This window comes from Leptonychotes weddellii, chromosome 1 (assembly GCF_054177405.1).
Source record: "Leptonychotes weddellii isolate Sample4059 chromosome 1, ASM5417740v2, whole genome shotgun sequence".
Lineage (NCBI taxonomy): Eukaryota > Metazoa > Chordata > Mammalia > Carnivora > Phocidae > Leptonychotes > Leptonychotes weddellii.
In genome coordinates this window covers 5,735,953-5,756,338 of record NC_138369.1, presented here as the reverse complement: position 1 = coordinate 5,756,338, position 20,386 = coordinate 5,735,953, and the positions used below count along the sequence as shown (strand labels likewise).

Genomic DNA, 20,386 nt, shown 5'->3' with positions numbered 1-20,386 from the left:
GGACAGTCTACAATAAGTCTTAGGAATTCTCTAAATTGTCTTTTGGTGAAAGGGGAGGGAATTCTGAATTGCTGTAATTCTTCTTGGCTTGAGGGATTTGTTTCCCTGGGATATGTCAAGGACTAGGTAGTGAACCTGCTATTCTGATAGAATTGTAATTTATTCTCAGAAACTCTGAGAAACCTTACTAAATGCAGTCAGGAGGCCAGAGGGGAAACTTACAGGATACCACTCCTTAATCACTATAAGAATTATCAATTATACACTCCCCAACAGAAGAATCCTCAACGGGAAATTACATTCCCCAACAGAAGATGTACATTGCATCTCCTATAAGAAATAGACTTCCCCAGCAACTCAGGCAATGAGAAACTATCATCACCCTGAACTCTTCCTTTTCTCCAATGGACTCTTGTTCAAAACAACCCCTCTCAACTTTCTCCTTCTTCAAAAAATAATGTTTCTCTCCTTTGTTTGTTGAACTAGTGTATGGTTTTTGCTGTAGGTTGTTTGTCCCAAATTGCAGTTCTCTGCTATTCCCAAATAAACCTTTGTACACTTTCCCTAGCTCCTTCCTTTGCTCCTCCTGGGAGATCGGAAAGTGTGTGTAGCTGACACACTGCTCAGAGAAAAATGCAGCCAATGAGATAAGATAATGAAGGACAACAAATGTTTTTAAAAACTGCAGTAAAGGGGCGCCTGGGTGGCTCAGTCAGTTAAGTGTCTGCCTTTCGCTCAGGTCATGATCCCTGGGATAGAGCCCCGAGCCTCCGGGCTCCCTGCTCGGCGGGAAGCCTGCTTCTCCCTCTCCCCCTCCCCCTCCCCCTGCTTGTGTTCCCTCTCTCGCTGTCTCTCTCTCTGTCAAATAAATAAAATCTTAAAAAAAAAATAAAAACTGCAGTAAAATTTAAACTTACCACTTCAGTCATCTTTAAACGTACAACTCAGTGGCATTCAGTATATTTACAAAGTTGTCCGACTATCCCCACTGTCCATTTCCAAAACTTTTTTATCATCCGAAACAGAAACTCTGTAGGGAAACAAATATTTTTAAGAGATCTGGCCAATGTTTCGGTCTCCAAGATCTCTGGAGGTGGGAAAGTGTGAGTTTAATTGCAGTAAGACGAGGATGCTGAATTTGTAATGACACAGTAAAATTCTAAAAAAGTCTCAATCCATAAACTTCCTCTCCATGCCCCAAGGTAACCTCTGAAACAGATGTTCACATTTAGACACTTCAAAGAACCTCTAGGGAGCAGCAGCCTCCCTTGATACTGAACGTGAATTAACAGAACGAAATTAACTTTCTGGGCACTAATATGATTCCCTTTGGCCTCATCCTATTATTATTGGCCTATTTTGTATACTTCCCACATACGATGACAGTGTTCTGAACACTTTAGCACGAGTGGTAATGAACAATTGTGTTACCTTGGACTTCCTGCTGGCAGCTGAAGCAGGATGTGTTCAGCTGCCAACACCTCTTGCTGCACCCAGTTTAATGATTTAATTGGCTTGGCTCTGCATGGGGAGCCTGGCTGAAGTATATCCTCCACATATCCCTCCCTCATCACCCTACTGGGAGTCATGGCCCTGGTCAGTTTTGTCTGAAGTTCTCTAAAACAACAGAATCAGGGGCACCCGGGTGGCTCAGTCAGTTAAGCGTCTGACTCTTGGTTTTGGCTCAGGTCGTGATCTCACCATCCTGGGATTGAGCCCTGCATCAGGCTCTGCACTCAGCACAGAGTCCGCTTCAGGTTTTCTCTCCCTCTCCCTCCTGCTCACTCTTGCTCTCTCTCTCAAATAAATAAATAAATACAATCTTAAAAAAAAAAAAAAGAACAGAATCAATTCTGGTATAAGCCCCTATGGGTACAATTAATTACAGTATCTGTGTTAGCCTCCTAGTGCTGCTATAACAAGTTACCGGAAACTTAGTAGCTTAAAACAAAACAAATTTATTATCTCATAGTTGTGAAGGTCAGGCATTTGAAATGGGTCTCATTGGGCCAAATTCAGTGTGTCCAGAGGGCTGTGTTTCTTCTGGAGACTCTAGGGGAGAATTCGTTTCCTTACCTTTTCAGCTTCTAGAGGCTGTCTCCATTCCTTGGCTCACGACCATAAATCACTCTGATCACCGCTTCCATTCTCACACTTCTTCCTCTGACTCTGACCCTACTGCCTCCCTCTTTCACTTATAAAGATCCCTGTGATTACATTGGGCCCACCTCAATAATTCCCCTGTCTCAAGAACCTTAATTTAGCCACACCTGCATAGTCCCCTTTGGCATACAAAGTAATACATTCACAAGTTCTGGGGATTAGGACATGGACATCTTTGGCAGGGGCATTATTCTGCCTACCACAAAACAAACAAACAAACAAACAAAAACCATCTAAAAAGAACTCTTAGGTAGACACATGAAAAATAGGGGGCCAGAGTTGTAGAGAAATGACTCTGCTGTGGCCCCCTTGCATCTTTGTATCTATCCACATAGGCCATGCAGGCAAAGGCTTGACCTGTGGCCAATCTGAATGTTGGCAGAATGCCCTGTGATTCTCCCAGAACATGAAAGGATAGAAGGCCTGTGAGGAGCCCCCATGAGGCCATCTCCCACTCACCTCCCCCGGGAAACTGTCAGCAGACAGTTTCTCATTGCCTCCTAGGTTCTGATGAGGTGAGATGCTTTTTGCCCTGCCCCTTCAGAAGACAAATGCAGAATATAAAACTGCTTAGCTGCAGTCTAGATTGGGCTCCTTAGCTATGGGGAGGAGGCCCAGTCACAGAGTACAGGTTAAAGTTGATGGTCATTTGTGGCTAGCGTTATTTATTTAGTCTAAGGGGATTCGTTCTACTTCCTGGGTATTGGAAGCAGGTCCAAGTTTGTCCCACAGTGCCTTTAAGAGAACACAGTACGGGGGTGTCTGGGTAGCTCAGTTGGTTAAGGATCTGCCTTTGGCTCAGGTCATGATCTTGGGGTCTTGGGATCGAGCCCCCGTCGGGCTCCCTGCTCAGCGGAAAGTCTGCTTCTCCCTCTCCCTCCTACCCCTGCTCATGCTCTCTCTCTCAAATAAATAAAATATTTAAAAAAGAGAGAGAGAGAGAGCACAGCATGTGGGCTGTGGGAGAGGATGCCTTTCTCTCCTGTGAAACTTTTATTGAGTAGAACATATTAGCCAAATTTATAATTTCGGCTTAAATGTCATCCATTAAGGCAGTGATATCTGGTAGGGGTGCTCTAATGAAGGGAATAATCATGTTTAACTATAGTCTATGGTCAGCTTCATTTATGCTTAGTAGCTTTAAGCACAGGCTGCACCAGGAACTAAAAGGTGAAATGGCAGGAATCGGTGTCCCTTCTTTCACTAAGTCAGCGAGGATGGCCTGAACTCCTTCAGCGCCTTTCTCAGCTGGTAGTTCCTGCAGCATATTGACCACCTCCGCTGATAAAGGAAAGTTAACTAGTTCTCAACGACTGGCGCCCACCAATAGCAAAAGCTTTCAGCTTGTTTCATGAGGTTGGCTCAGCAGGTCCCATTTCAGTAATGGGAAAAGGGACTGTCTGGGAGGAACAACCAGGACAGAATCATCTTTTAGCAAAAGTGGGCCAATTTTACTAGCTAAGCTGATAATCGTTAATCCTCCTCCCAAGCCATTCATTTCCTGGGGTTGGGGAGAGGGAGTGCTTTCTTGGGGTAGGACCTTAATCATAGAGATGCTGTGTATTTCCTCCTCCAAGAAAGAGCCCTTCCTTTTTTTGCCTTCCCCTTTTGCCTTTTTGTCTTTTAGTACTTTTTGGAAGGTCACTGGCAAAGCAGAGGATAAATTGTCTCAGTTCTTACAGTGGTGACACTGTACTTTTTTTTTCTCTTTTCCAGCAGAGGGGACCAGGCCTTTTTTTCCAGGATCCTGCATTCTGTCATGTCTCACCTCCCCCAGGAGTTTGGGCTCTTTCTTCCTCTGGGTGGCATCCTGGTAAGAAACTGTGGTAAGCAGAACCCAACACCCATCTTGTGGTTTAGAACATTCCTTCAGTAAAATAGCCACCTTCTTTGGGCTCCTGGGAAGGGCAGGGATATAAACTTCTTTGACTTTACTTTTTTTTTTTTTAAAGATTTTATTTATTTGGCAGAGAGAGCACAAGCAGAGGGAGAGAGAGGGAGAAGCAGGCTCCCTGCTGAGCAAGGAGCCCGATGTGGGTGGGCCTTGGTGGGATCATGACCCGGCCGAAGGAAGCCACTTAACCGACTGAGCCACCCAGGTGTCCCTACTTTTTTTTTTTTTTTAAGATTTTTATTTATTTATTTGAGAAAGAGAGAGCACAAGCAGGGGGAGGGGCAGAGGGAGAAGCAGACTCTGCTGAGCAGGGAGCCCGATGCGGGGCTCAATCCCAGGACCCCAGGACCATGACCCAAGCTGAAGGCAGACACCTAACCGACTGAGCCACCCAGGCACCTTTATTTACTTTAAGTAATGTTTTAGCTGGCTGGGCCCAAGAATTGGAGGTCTTGATGTTCCTTTGAGGGGGGGCTGGAATGCCATCCTTGACAGCAGATCTGAGAGGGACTACAGCTAAAGCCTGCTAGCTGTGCTTAGGAGACCTGCCATCTCTGCCTTATGGGCTCATTAACTTGTTGTAGCAATCCCCAGGGATATGGACATCCTCTTGTCTCAGAGTGCCCCAAAACACCAGCCTGGCTATAGTGACCTCCTCTTACCCCAGCCCATGAAGGGGTCAGGGGCAGGTCGCCCCTAGTCCTTAACGCTCAGTTCCCGAAGCCCCGCCCCTTACGCTGTGCGCGGATCAGAAACCGGAAGCAGAAATGCGCTCTTGCGCGTGCGCGAGTTGGCGGCCATATCTCCGCGATCCTCCCCTCGCGTCTGGGCTAGTGTTTTGCCTCAGTTCGGCGCGTCCTTCCCGGCTCGGTCAGACCAGCCCCAGGTCCGGCCTGCGGGAGGGGGAGAGGTAGGCATTGGGAGGACCGCCGCCCTGGCCGTGCCCCCTGCCCCCGCCGGAACCCAGCGCCGGGGGCCTCCCCCGGCCGCGGCTCGTCCCAAACTCACTGAATCAGGAGCTCTGGGCTGCGTTCAGCAGCCGGGTTGAGTCGGCTGCAGGCTAGAGTTAGAAAACCACCCTCGTATGTAATCGGCCTTCCAAAGCATCCTTTGCTGTCTTTTCGGAAAGTAAAAGCATCCCTGCCATTCGGTCACGGGGACGAGCGCCTCCACCTCGTCTGTACGCTGGTCAGTGGATTTCGGCGTGTTCGGTGAGCACGGGGTGACATTTGCCTCAACTCCGTTCCCATCTCCCCTCCTGGTGCAGGAGATATTTCATCCGTGAATTTTACCTTGCCTCTGGGCATCAGTTTGATACATTATATTCAGGTACATAAATGTGAACTGATTACTTAGTATCTCTGTAACCCCCTTCATCGTCGAATGCAGCTATAAATTTTAATCATTTATCTGTAGATTATTTTGAATTTCACACCGAGAGTGAGATCATGTGCCATTTTCAGCGTTTTCTCTTTTATTCCTGTACCTTGCATTCTTTTTTATTTCTTTAGCGTGTTTGCTAGGACCTCCACTCCAGTGGACAGACAGTACTAGAATAGCATATAATTTGAATCCTTGCCTTGTTCCTGATCCCAGAGGAAGTTATTCTATCATTTCAGCATTTAAATAGGATGCTTGTGGGGCGCCTGGATGGCTCAGTTAAGTGTCTGACTTTTTTTTTTTTTGAGAGAGAGAGCGAGGGGAGGGAGAGAGAGAATCTTGAGGGGAGGGAGAGAGAGAATCTTAAGCGGACTCCCCGAGCCCCACCCCGACCTCTGGGACTGGATCTCACAACCCTGAGATCAAGACCTGAACCTGGGGCGTCTGGGTGGCTCAGTTGATTAACCGTCTGCTTTTGGCTCAGGTCATGATCCCAGAGTTCTGGGATCGAGCCCCGCGTCGGGCTCCCTGCTCAGCAGAGAGTCTGCTTCTCCCTCTGCCTCTCCCCCTGGCTTGTGCTCTCTTTCTCGCTCACTCTCTCTCAAATAAAATAAAATAAAATCTTAAAAAAAAAAAAAAAGACCTGAACCAAAATCAAGAGTACCGCGCTTAACCGACTGAGCTACCCAGGTGACCCCAGTCATAATGTCTTGGTCTCAGCTCAGGTCTTGATCACAGGGTCGTGAATTCAAGCTCTGCTAGGCTCCACACTGGGCACTGAGCTTCCTTTAAAAAAAAAAAAAAGATGTTTGCTGTAGGTGTTGTAGATGATAATTATTTTTTCCTAATTAAAGTTATTCTCTAGTTCTAATGGGTTAAATGATCAGCAGTGGATATTGATATAGATCGTTAACTATTTTGTATTTAAGAGGAAGAGCCATATGATCTTTTAATATTAATGTGATGATTATATTAATTGAGGATTTCATTTTTAACCACCTTTCATTCCTAGGAGGAAATGAACTTGGTTAGTGATTATACCCTCATTATTCAATTCTCGACTGTACTAAAACTTTTATATTATTTTGCATTCATATGTGTGAATGAGATCTTTCCTGTTTTGTTTTGAGTTGTACTTTTTTGGCTTGGAAACACTCAGGAAAACAGTATTTTCCATCCCTACAATGGAATTATGAATCCTTTACTTATTTGGTGAAGTTGCCTGTGAAACAATTTGTAATTCATATTTCCTTTGTGGGCATGTTTTAAACTACTGTTTTTTTTTTTTTTTCTTTTAGGATTGGATGTAATCAAGTTTTGTATTTATTTTAGATCATTGCCAGAAAGTTGTACTTCTTTCTAGAAATTCATTCATTATATGTACATTTTCATGTATATTCTCTTAACTTTTTTGTTGTATTCTCCCTTCAACATCTGTGATTATGACTCATTCATAACTCTTTGTCTATGCTCTGTTAAAATTGCTAAAGCTTTGTTGATTTCATTAGTTTTCAAAGGACACATTGTTCATTTTTATGATTCTTTTTATTAGTTTTTTAAAAATATTAATTTTGTCCTATTTTCATTTTTCTAAACCTTTATGCTGTTCCTTTTCTATCCTTTAAGTTAATGGTTAGCCCACTCATACTGATTTTATTTTCTCTGGGAGTTGATGATATTCATATAAATATGTAAATATATGTACCACACCAACTGTGGATTTCCAGTGTTATCTGAAACACTTCTTTTAATTTTCTGCTTCTTCCCGGCTACAAAAGTAGTCCTAACTGGCTAAAAATAAATGTGTATGTGCCTCTTTATCCCTGTAATGTGCTGCATTATTGTGTATCATATACCACACCTGATACATTTTGTTCATTTACTGCCCTCCCTCAAATGATTATAACATCCATGTACTTCAGGATTTTTCTGTTTTGTTCAGTGCTGTATCCCCTGTGACTGTATGTGGTGGGATTGGGGTAAATATTACCTAAGTAAATATGAAATGAAGGAGCAAGAGGTAGGGGCCTTAAGGGAAGTGTCCTTGCTCAAAAAAGGGGGCTTAGAGGCACTTGGGTGGCTCAGTCGTTAAGCGTCTGCCTTCGGCTCAGGTCATGATCCCAGGGTCCTGAGATCGAGCCCCTCATGGGGCTCCCTGCTCCGCGGGGAGTCTGCTTCTCCCTCTCCCACTCCCCCTGCTTGTGTTCCCTCTCTCACCATGTCTCTCTCTGTCAAATAAATAAATAAAATCTTTAAAAAAGGGGGGGGGCTTAGTCTAAAGGAGCTCAAAGATAAAACATTTATTTATTTATTTTTAAGAGGATTTATTTATTTGTTTGTTTGTTTGTTTGTTTGTTTATTTCTCCCCTCCCAGAGAGGAGCACAGGGAGAGAGACAGACAGACTTTGCACAGAGCACAGAGCCTGATGCAGGGCTTGATCTCTCGACCCTGAGATCATGACCTGAGCTGAAATCAAGAGCCAGACACTTAACCAGCTGAGCCACCCAGGCGCCCCAAGATAAAACATTTAAATAGAATACTTCATTTGCCTACTTTGCGTAGTGCACAGCAGGGTTCTAGGCTAGACTCTGGTAATGTTAGTAATAAGGGCCTCACTAACAACTAAATTGTAAGGTATATGTTCAGAAGTACACTCATTGGGAGTTTAGGCTTTGAAGACAAATAGGCCTGCACTCACACATCTATGTAATACACCCTGTGTTACATACACCTCAGCAGCTTTCTGACTGGGTAACATTGAGTGTATGGTTAATTGATTCTCAGATTTCTCAACTATAAGCTGGTTGTAATAATACCTGATTTGCAGAGCTTCTATGAAAGAAAAGCTCTTTGCAAGATCATTCTCACATCATGGTTGCTTAAATGGCACGTTATTAATTTAGTAAAGAATGTTGTGATTTTTTTCAGTTTTAAAATATACTACTTGATCCACTGCATGGAAAAAACTGTTGTGTTTTCATTATTTTAAATTTATGTAATAGAGGGCGCCTGGGTGGCTCAGTTGGTTAAGCGACTGCCTTCGGCTCAGGTCATGATCCTGGAGTCCTGGGATCGAGTCCCACATCGGGCTCCCTGCTCAGCAGGGAGTCTGCTTCTCCCTCTGACCCTCCTCCATCTCGTGCTCTCTCTCATTCTCTCTCTCACAAATAAAAAAAAAAAGAAAAAAAAATTTATGTAATAGAGCTGCAGATATTACTATCGGAGATGACATGTTGCTAACTTCACTTCAGGTATTCTTGTTCTGCTCTTCTGTTCTGTGTAGGCACAATTTAGGATGAGAGTCTTCTCTACCTCCTACGTGTGGAATTCACTGTTGATGTCTGTTGATGCTTTTTCGCAAAAATCAAGTTTCAGACGCCCTGCAGCCCATGGAGGGGAGGGTTCAGTGGTCAGGGGCTGAGCAGTAATTCCTGTTAGCTGCCAGTGGTGCAGAAGTAAGAAATACTGGGAGTGGAGCCCCCAGAAGTTGCATCTATAAATGCTTTTTTTGGATTTGACACAGTGTCAAAGTTATGGTTGCAGGCATTGTCTGCTGTTTTTTGTTTTTCATTATCATGGGAAAACTGACAGCTAAACTTTTTTAGATTTCAGTTAACTTAGAACATGGGACTCTTAACCTTTTTTAACCTTTTTTTTAATTAGCAAGGATCCCAGCAATGTTTTTTTAGCTCTAGAGGAGATAAGATTACTCCATCTCCTTACAAGATCAGTGTGTATTTGGTTGGGTGTCTTGGGGGTATGCTTTATACGTGTGTGTGTGTGTGTGTGTGTGTGTGTGTTTTGAGGGGAGTGATCCCTCATAACGGATATGCTGCAACATCCAGGCTCATGAGTTGTGGAAATTGTGGGGAGACCTGGATTCTTGTGTTTTCTTTCTCCTGCCTCAGCTCTAACTTCTCAGTACTCTTGACTTTCTTCATGAAGGGAACATGGAAGAAGAAAGAAAAGTTGCAGAGTTACAGAAAAATATGACACAGGTAAGTAGGAGCTAATTATTCTCCAAAAGAATTTTCTATTCCACCAGGTCCTTGACCTCCTAATTGTTTAGAGCAGTTGTTAGTGATCTATTTCTCTATTGGGCCACATTGTAAGTGTCTTAGGCGTTGAAGGCTAAAGAGTTTCTATTGCAATTAAACCACCAATTTAGTTTGAAAGCAGCCACAGACAGTACATAAACAAATATTTTATTGTGTTCCAATAAAACTTTACGTAAGCAAATAGTAGGCTGGATTCAGCCCATGTGCTATAGTTTGCTGACTCCTGGCCTAGAATACAATATGGCCAGCTGTGGGCCTGAGGTGAAAGTTATATTTCTGCAAGCTCCTGGGCCTCAGGTTTGTGGGAAGATAGATAGATAGATAGATAGATAGATAGGGAAAGAAAGAAAGAAAGAAAAGCTCCCTGTTCCTCAGTGTGTTTTTATGCATTTAAACCTCACTTGGATTTGACCCAGTCTTTCATGTTGTGCTGAGTGCTGTGGTGGGAAAGAAGGAAGCAGGTGAAATTTTTGTGTAACAAGGAATTGCTGGTGTCCGTGTGGAAATTATTTCATCTCTAGAGCATTTCTGTCATTTCTTGTAGGCTCTGGACTGTCCTGGATCATAAGATTGGAAATGGTCACCATCAAACTGTGCAAGAGATAAATTTGGTGTTTTAGAAGTGTGGTTAGATACATAGACTGGATGGGGTCAGTTAGGAAGGATGTAATGGGTATAAAGAGAAAGATCTGGTGTCTGAATTCTAGGGTAGATGTTGGGAGACCATAAAATTTTCAGAACTTCCTGTGAATTGATTCTCAGTTTCCCAGTATTAGCAACCTCATCAATCTTCCTGCACATGTGGGGAGAGTGGGCACCTTTCTGAAAAGAATATATGTGGGATGTTTTAGGACTCTGTGGTCTTTGAGGATGTGGCCGTGGACTTCACCCAGGAGGAGTGGGCTCTGCTAGATTTTGCTCAGAGGAGCCTCTACAGAGATGTGATGCTGGAAAACTTTCAGAACCTGGCCTCCCTAGGTAAGAATGGCAACGTTCCTTCATTTAGTTGTTTAGAAAACAATCTTACTAATTGACCTTGTTCTAGGATTTAGGCTGAGGAATAGGAATGAATTGGTAAATAAGACCGACATGGTCACAGACCCCAAGGAACTTTAAGTCTAGTGGCTTCACCATGAAAATAAACATCTGTGTAGTGAACTGCCTTTTTCTTTTTCTTGTGGTTAAAAGCCTTGAGGCTTATTAAGTATTGAAAGTGCTGGCATAGACTTCAGGGGTCACTTTGGGCCTTAGGGAGGTTTATGGTTTGGGTCCTTATGAGAATTTTAATGATGTCAATGGTCTTTACTCAGAAACATACATGTAAGCAAGAGGGGGGTTATTACTCAGTGCAGGAAGGGAGAACGTATGACATGGGGAACTGTGGTGTGTCTCAGAAAGAAGGTGTTAAAAAGTACATATTATAGGGTTTGTACTTTGGGTGAGTGATTTGGGGATGGGTCTGTGGAAGTAGGCTGTATTGGTTTCCTAGGCCTTTTTTTTTTTTTTTTTTAAGATTTTATGTATTTATTTGACAGAGAGAGACACAGTGAGAGAGGGAACACAAGCAGGGGGCAGTGGGAGAGGGAGAAGAGGCTTCCCGCTGAACAGAGAGCCTGATGTGGGGCTCCATCCCAGGACCCTGGGATCATGACCTGAGCCGAAGGCAGACGCTTAACGACTGAGCCACCCAGGCGCCCCTTTCCTAGGCCTTTCATAACAAAGTACCACAAACTGTGGATAAAAACAGCAGAAACTTATTTTTTCACATTTCTGGAGACTGGAAGTACAAACAAGGTGTCAGTAGGACCATGCTCCTTCTGAAGGCTCTATGGGAGAAATCTCTCCTTGTCTCTTCCTAGCCTCTGTGGTTGCCAGCAATACTTGGCATTTCTTGGTTTGCAGTGATATCATTCTTTTCTATTTTTTTAAAGATTTTATTTTTAGGTGATCTCTACACCCCCAATGTGGGGCTAGAACCCACAAGCCCGAGATCAAGAGTTGCATGCTCTCCCGGCTGAGCCAGCCAGGTGCCCCACGCAGCTAGATCATTCTAATCTTTGCCTTTGTCCTCACATGGCCTTTTCCCCTTTGTCTCTATGCCCCTCCCTATAAGGACACTAATCAATGGATTTAAGACCCACCCTAATCCAGTATAACTCCATCTTTACTTGATTATAGCTACAAAGACCCTATTTCCAAATAAAGTAACATTCTGAGCTTTCAAGTGGACATGACATTTTGTTTTGATACACTTACTTTTTTTTAGAGCAGTTGTGGGTTCACAGCAGATGTGAGTGGTAGATACAGAGACTTCTCGTGTGTGCCCTGCTCCCATATGGGTACAGCCGCTTGCACTATCAACATCTCCTACCAGAGTGGCACATTTGTTACAATTGATGAACCTGAATCGACACATCATCATCACCCTGAGTCCATAGTTTATACATTAGGATTCACTCTTGGTGAAGTCATTCAACACAGAATACATTCTGTGGTTTGGACAAATATGTAGTGGTATACATCATTATAGTATCATTTAGAGTAATTTCACTGCCCTAAAAATCCTCTTTGCCTCATCAGTTCATCTCCTTCCTCGCTAACCTGTGGCAACCACTGATCTTTTTACTGTCCCCATAGTTTTGGCTTTTCTAGAATGTCATATAGTTGGAATCATACGGTATATAGATTTTTCAGTGGTTTCTTTCACTTAGTAATATGCATTTATGCTTCTTTCATGTCTTTACGTGGCTTGATAATTCATTTCTTTTTAATTCAGAATAATATTTCATTGTCTGGGTGTACTGCAGTTTTATTCATCCATTCACCCTCTGAAGGACATCTTAATTGTTTCTAAGTTTGGGCAGTTGTGAATAAAGCTGCAGTAAAACATGCATGTGCAGGTTTTTGTGTGGACATGTTTTCAGCTCCTCTGGGTAAATTCCAAGGAGTGTGATTGCCTGATCATATAGTAAGATTAGTTTTGTAAGAAGCTGCCAAACTGTCTTCCAAAGTGCTGTACCATTTCGCATTCCCCCCAGCAATGAATGAGAGTTCCTGTTCTACAGCCTTGCCAGCATTTGTTGGTGTCAGTGTTATGGATTTTAGCTGTTCTCATAGGTGTGTGGCGGTTTCTCTTTGTTTTAATTCGCATTTTCCTGATGACATATGGGACTATCTCTTCATATGATGTTTCCCTTGAGGAATTTCATAGTTTTGCATTTTACATTTAGGTCTTTGATCCATGTGATCCATTTTGGGTTGATTTTTGTGAAGAGTGTAAAAGTCTGTGTCTAGATTAATTTTCTTGCATGTTGATGGCTAGTTGTTTCGGTCTCTGTTGAAAAGACTGTCTTCTTTGCGGATTGCCTTTGATCCTTTGTCAAAGATCAGCTGACTATGTTTATGTAGGTCTAATTCTGGGCTCTATTCTGTTTCATTGATCTGTTTGGACATATATTTTCAAGGGACACTGTTCAACCCAGTCCAGGTGGTCACTTTAGATTGGATGCTGACAAAAAGAGGTAGAAATTTTATTATTGAGTATTTTATGGGTGGCACAGTGACTTTTTTTGGGGGGGGTCATCCTTAGATTAAATTATGTAGTGGCCTTATTTTGTTTAATTTTATCATGGTCTCAGAGTAATCTTGTTTAAGATTGGTATTCTGAAAAAAAAAGAAGAAGAAGGTAGCAGGAGGGGAAGAATGAAGCGGGGGAAATCGGAGGGGTAGACGAACCATGAGAGACGATGGACTCTGAAAAACAAACTGAGGGTTCTAGAGGGGAGGGGGGTGGGAGGATGGGTTAGCCTGGTGGTGGGTATTGAGGAGGGCACATTCTGCATGGAGCACAGGGTGTTATGCACAAACCATGAATCATGGAACACTACATCTAAAACTAATGATGTAATGTATGGGGATTAACATAAGAATAAAAAAAAAAGACAAAAAAAAAAAAAGATTGGTATTCTGTGAGATTATTAATGTGCAATAGGAGAACAAAATATCCTGGCTCTATCAGACCAGCTTCTAATATTGAAGTTTAGATAATGAATATCACATCAGTTCTAGAAATCAGAGGCTGTGTCATTGTCTACTCCCCCATCCTGCTCCTGCTTTAAAAAACTTTTGACAAACATTTTGTAGAAATTCAATTTTCTCTTGCCCATAATTACAGTATCAGAAGAGCAAAATTTTGACCCTGTCTCATGGAAATGTTTATGGTTCCTCATTGTTTTCCCTCATGATAAGCCTTTCTGCATTAACAGGGTATCCACTGCACACACCATATCTGATCTCTCGGTGGAAACAAGAGGAGGACCTGGAGACAGTGGAAAGTGGACCTATCCAGGGGGAACACCAGGAAGGCAAGAATCCCTGGGAGAAACTGTCCTGGTTGGGGGATATTACGTTTGTAAAAATCAAATAAAAGCAAAACAAAACTTTGCTTTGTTTGAGGGGTGTGATCTTCTAGATACCTTAGATTACTATTTTGACTTTTTATCAGTATTCTCACACTTTCCTTGTTCTTGGGAAAGACAGTCCATATTTCTTCTTGTAAGTTAGTATTTGGTCATGTGCATTTTAGGAAGGAACTGGTTCCTTTTTGTTTTGTTTTCCTTTTTAAGTTTTATTTAAGCAATCTCTACAACCCGCATAGGGCTCAAACTCATGACCCCAGGATCAAGTGTTGCATGCTCTTCTGACTGAGCCAGCCAGGTGCCCTTTGTTCTCCTAATAATACCTTATTTGTGTTACTATAAGTCTCAGTCTTCATGGAATTATTTCTTGCTTACAATTTTGACCCTTGTGTATATTACTAAAGTCCTGAAACAGCTACGTTGCCAGAAGTCCTTTTCCTTATAGGTGCCTTTGCTTTTTTGTTTCAGGTTTTGAGATTCAACTTAAAACTAATGAATTAGTAGCTCCACAAGATATTTATGGACAAAGAATATCTGGTGAACAGAAAATAGTAAGGTTCAAAAGGAATGATTCTTGCTCATCCATTTTACACAAAAACTGGGAATACCATGGTATTTGTTATCAGAACAAAAACCATGAGAGACATTTGAGGTGAGTGCCATTCAAAAAAGAAAAAGTCATGCCTCTGGAGAGGATCTTAAAATGTCATAAAACTTAAAAAACGTGTACCTAGAACTTGGTCAAAAATTGTGATTTCATAAAGAATTTTTCTAAGATTTTTTTCCCCAAAAATGACATTGAGATCTTCAATGTTTGACACATAGTTCAATTATAAGCAATTACCAGAAAAATTGTATGTCAAAAAAACCTCAGTGATAATATTGGCTATTGTAGACCCTTCTGTGAGGACTTTGAACTTGTAACTTGACAGGGCAGAAAATGTAATCACTGAAAATGATAAAAGTATATTTATTACTAATAATGTGCTTTTATTTTTAAAAGAAGTCCAGTTGTGGAGACCATCTATGAATGTAATGAAGAAAATCAGTGTGGACAAGACTGCAGCCAAATTTCACATCTTAATATACTCAAGAGAACTACTGAAGTGAAGTCCTATGAATGCCATGAGTGTAAAAAGGCCTTCACGGATCATTTATCCCTTAAGAATCACATCAGGTCTCACACTGGAAGCAAACCCTATCAATGTAAAGAATGTGGGAAAGCTTTCCATTTTCTTGCTTGTTTTAAGAAGCATGTGAAAAATCCCACTGAAGGGAAACCTTACGAATGTAAAGAATGTACAAAAACCTTCGGTTGTTCTTCCTTCTTTAGGGCACATATGAAGATTCACACTGGAAAGATGAGCTATGAATGTAAGGAATGTGGAAAAACCTTTAGCTGTTCTTCATCCCTGACAGAACACAAAAGGATTCACAGTGGAGATAAGCCTTATGAATGTAGGGAATGTGGGAAGGCGTTTAGCTGTTCTTCCTCACTCTCCAAACACAAAAGAATTCACAGTGGAGATAAGCCATATGAATGTAAGGAATGTGGGAAGGCCTTTAGTTCTTCCTCTCACCTTATAATACATATAAGAATTCATACTGGAGAGAAGCCTTACGAATGTAAAGAGTGTGGGAAGGCCTTCAGCGAGTCCTCAAAACTCACTGTACACGTCAGAACACACACAGGAGAGAAACCCTATAAATGTAAGGAATGTGGGAAAGCCTACAATTGTCCCTCCTCCTTAAGTATCCATATGAGAAAACACACTGGAGAGAAACCCTATGAATGCCTGGAATGTGGAAAAGCCTTCTATCTTCCCACTTCCCTTAATACGCACGTGAAAAATCAAAGTAGAGAGAAACCCTATGAATGTAAGGAATGTGGAAAAGCCTTTAGTTGTCCCTCATCCTTCAGAGCACACGTGAGAGATCACACTGGAAAGATACAATATGAATGTAAGGAATGTGGGAAGGCCTTTAGCCGTTCCTCATCCCTCACTGAACACTTAAGAACTCATACTGGAGAGAAGCCTTATGAATGTAAAGAATGTGGGAAAGCCTTTATTAGTTCCTCCCACCTTACAGTACATATAAGAACTCACACTGGAGAGAAACCTTATGAATGTAAGAAATGTGGCAAAGCCTTTATTTATCCCTCAGCTCTGAGGATCCACATGAGAACACATACTGGGGAGAAACCCTATGAATGTAAGGAATGTGGGAAAGCCTTTCGCCATTCTTCATACCTTACTGTCCATGCAAGGATGCACACTGGCGAGAAACCCTTCGAATGTCTGGAATGTGGGAAAGCCTTCAGTTGTCCCTCATCCTTTCGAAGACATGTAAGAAGCCACACTGGAGAGAAACCATATGAATGTAAGGAATGTGGAAAAGCCTTTGTGTGTCCTGCCTACTTTCGAAGACATGTGAAAACTCACACTAGGGAAAATGTATAAATGGTGTGAAATGTGGGAACGTCTGCAAGGCGTTTTCACTCACAGCATATCTGGAACGTTGTGGAGATGCGCCATGAATATAAGAAGGCAAGAAAGTGTTGCGTATCTGTTTGACGACTTGAGAACTCACAGCTGAGAGAAACCTGTGTCCGTACACCTTGTGGGAATGCCTTCGTGAATGTCACTTCCGGCGTGCAAGAAAATTCACACGAGAAGCACGGATCAGGGCCTCACCTGTAAAGTGGACTGCTGGCTCATTGATAATTGGTTTCTGTTTTCTGATACGAATATTTAAGGTGATGAATTTTCCTCTAATACTTTTTCAGCTCTAACCACATTTTATTATAGGTACTTTTATTTCGGCCAAGATGTAAATGTTCTTTACGTTACAAAATCTTTTGGACCCATAGGGGATTCAAGGTGTTTTTCAAATGCAGGCAGGAGTGGTCTTTTTTTTTTTTTAATTAGTATCTAATTAATACTCACTGTTCTCCAGGTGTGCAGTATCACACCTGTTATGGTATCAACACTTTGGTATTTGTAATTTCTTTTGTAATTTTTTTCTTGTAATTGGTCATTTCTAGTATGGCAGATACTGGAAATTGCCTACCCAATTTTTTTTCCCTTTTTTTTCTTTTTTTAACTAAAAGAACCTAAAGTTTTTGAGGTTATCAGTTTTTATTATTAAAAGCTTTTTCTGTCTAATAATCCATTTCAACAGAAATTAATAAGGGCAAGTTCTCAAAAGAAGAGTCGCATCTAATACGTTGTTTTTGTATTTTCTCTGTCCTTGCTCATGGCTAGGAATTGGACCCAGTGTTTTGAGTTTAAAAAGGGACCTTGTGACAAGAAAGCTAGAAGTAAAGTTGGTTGAGCTGGCTTGTGTGTGTTAATTTGGACATGGTTGGGACTCCATTTCTCAGAATCATTTCCTTATCCAGTCCCAGGTTAGAGTTGTCTGAAACAGAGTTTGCATGAGAATTGGAAGGCAGCGGGAAGAAGCTATTATTCTTTGTTTAGTGGGGCCATAGGATGGAGACAGATACATAGGGGCCTGGTGAGCTTCAGTGTCCGGCTCATTTTCCTGATGATCGGACCCACCAATCAACACTAGCTTGAAACAGAACATTAAATGCTTCTACTTCAGTAAAGTCAGAGGCAGCAGCTCCATAGACCTTTCCATAAGTTCCTCCATTACAGTCATACACAGCTTCTTAGGTTTTCTGGCAAGTTCCAGCATTGTCCTTTTGCTGATCTGACAGTCCCTCTAGCACATCAACTGGCTCTATAGAGGTGGCCCCATTTTGGAGCAGGGTTGTTATTTGTGTAGTGCAATCCCGTCACGTCACTTTGCTCAAGGGGAAAGACATCTGTGCAAATCCACTGGCATCTCCAGCAAGAAGGGCTGTGGACAGTAAGGGAAATTAGGTATAAGCGAGGTAAGCATCAGACAGGGCATCATCCTATTTTAGTGGAGGAAAATTTATATTTGACACCTTCAGATTTTTCTGCTTTTTTATTTGGGAAAGATGAAGGTTCTTTGGTTTGTGCTTCTTCAGGTACATCTAGCTACACTTTTCCCTTCCATTATATTTCCCGTTTATTTCTGAAAGTAGACCTCATTTTCTGCTGTTTTAGTAAAGCATATATACGCTACTGTGCACGACATGTGCTAATCTTAAGTGTATAGCTTGATGAAATTTCACTTATGTACATACCCCGGTAAACAGAACATTCCCAGGATTCCAGAAAGTTTATTTATCTGCCTTCTCAATAATTGCTCCACAGAGGAAACCACAGTTTGACTTTTATTCAGTGTATTAGGTTTGCTTCTTCTTGATCTTCTTGATCTTTATGTAAGTGCTTAAATACAATATGTACAATTATATGTTTGGCTTCTTTTCTCAGCATGATGTCTAGTTTGCCTTTTAATCACTCTTTTTACTGACTTACACTTATTTCTCTTGGTATATGTTTTGTTTGTAGGAATGAGATCACTGACTCATAGGTAGACTTTAGCTTTAGTTTTAATAGGTATTCCAGTTTTTCAAAAAGGTGGATTTCACCTATCATCCTAAAAGCAATGCATGCAAATTCCAATTGTTCCACCTAGTTGGCCAGCCCTTTCTAATCTTAGGCATCCAGCAGAGGACATGGTAATATCCTGCTTTAGTTTTAGTTTGCAGTTACCTGATATGTAGTGATGGTAAATGCTTTTTTATGTGCTTATTGGCTATTTGGATATCTTTTATGAGGGCACCCTGTTGAAGCATTTCACCCATTTTTGGTTCCTTTTTTATTTGAAGGGTTTCCTTCTAGTTACTTGTCTTCTATTGTATGTATGTGTATCTCTATGTCTAGTTACATACACATATGTAAAACCATGTGTTATATATCATATATTCATAACTTACGTAGATTATATATATATATATATATTGCAGATAACTTTTCCCCGTGTCTGGCTTGTCTTTTCACTCTTCTCATATGTATAAGCTATAAAGGGAATTTATTGGTTTGATTATTGAAGAAGTCCTTTGGGGATGGCTGGGATCCTGGGGCTAAAAAGCTGTTATCTGGATGAGTTCAGTGTCCGTATCTTGGCTGCGCATCTTCTTACATTTAGCTATTCTTCCTGGCAGGCTATTTCTCTCTACCGTAGTTCCCAGAAGATCCAGGCTGCTTTCTTTCTAGGTTGAAATCTCAGGGAGAAAAGAGCGATAGTCTTTTTGAACAACTCCCAATATGATCATTATAATAGAATCTGATTGGCTCACTTGCCAATAGTTATCTAATCACTGTGGCCAAAGGAATGTAATACTCTGATTTGTTTAGGACTGGCTCCTGTGCTCATCCAGAAACCAGAGTAGAGTTTGCACCAAATGAATCAGAGTGAGATGTGTGCGGAGAGGGGAGGAGGCAGCAGGGGGCAAGTCGGGTAATATTGTCAGCTGGCATGTTGTGCTTACTAGGGTCTTACAACAGGAGGGAACTGAAGTCTGGTAGCTCAGCAGGGGCTGAGTAGTTCTAAAAATCCTTTCAGAAAGGTTAGATGCCATCTGTTAACATATCTTTAGATTGCATTTTTATTTAAGATTGTCCTGCCTTCTCTATTCCTCATTTGTTTCTATATTATTTTTAGAACATCCTTATCAATTTTCACAAATATGCTGAGAGTGTGCTTGGAATTGCATTGACGATGCCATTACCTGAATGAAATTGACATCTTTGCAAGATTGAGTCTTCCAATGAAACATAATCATCCATTTACCTAGGTTGTCTTTAATTTCTCTCAACAGTGTTTTGTAGTTTAATTGTAGAAGACTTGAATATCTTTGTTTAATTTATTTCTAGGTATGTGGTATGTTTTGCTTTGTAAATATTTTTATTTATTTCCTGTTTAATTTTTTAGCTAGCATGAATTGCAATTTCTTTTTGTACATTGATCTTTTTATCCAGTAACATTTATAAATTAAATTATTATTACTTGAATTATTCAAATAGTTTGTGGATTATTTTGGATTTTCTGTGTACAATCCTGTCAATAACAAAAGGACGTCTTACTTGATTTCTAAACTTTATCTTTTTTTTTTTTTTTTTTTGCCTCATTGCTTTACAGTGATGAATAGAAATGATGAAAATGAACATCTTTGCTCTGTTCCTGATCTTAGGGGAAAATGTTCAATATTTCATAAGTATAATAATAGCTGTAAGTTTTTCATAGATTACTTTTTTTTTTTTAAAGATTTTATTTATTTATTTGAGACAGAGAATGAGATAGAGCATGAGAGGGTCAGAGGGAGAAGCAGACTCCCTGCCGAGCAGGGAGCCCGATGTGGGACTCGATCCCGGGACTCCAGGATCATGACCTGAGCCGAAGGCAGTCACTTAACCAACTGAGCCACCCAGGCGCCCTCATAGATTACTTTTAAAAACGAAGAGAACTGTTTTATTCCCAGTTTGCCAAGTTTTTTTTTTTTTTTAATTGTGAGTGAATATTTTATCCAGTG

At 41.3% G+C, this 20,386-nt stretch overlaps 1 protein-coding gene across 1 annotated transcript; it reads left to right on the top strand.

Annotated features, from left to right (window-relative positions):
- The first annotated feature begins 7,794 nt into the window (after window positions 1–7,794).
- On the top strand, window positions 7,795–19,871 carry LOC102740602 (uncharacterized). Its single transcript, XM_081812262.1, is given in 6 exon segments — window positions 7,795–9,436; window positions 10,348–10,474; window positions 13,762–13,860; window positions 14,383–14,566; window positions 14,918–16,225; window positions 16,227–19,871. Coding segments are annotated over 6 exon segments (1,806 nt in total). The 5' UTR covers window positions 7,795–9,388; the 3' UTR covers window positions 16,267–19,871.
- Window positions 19,872–20,386: the final 515 nt, after the last annotated feature.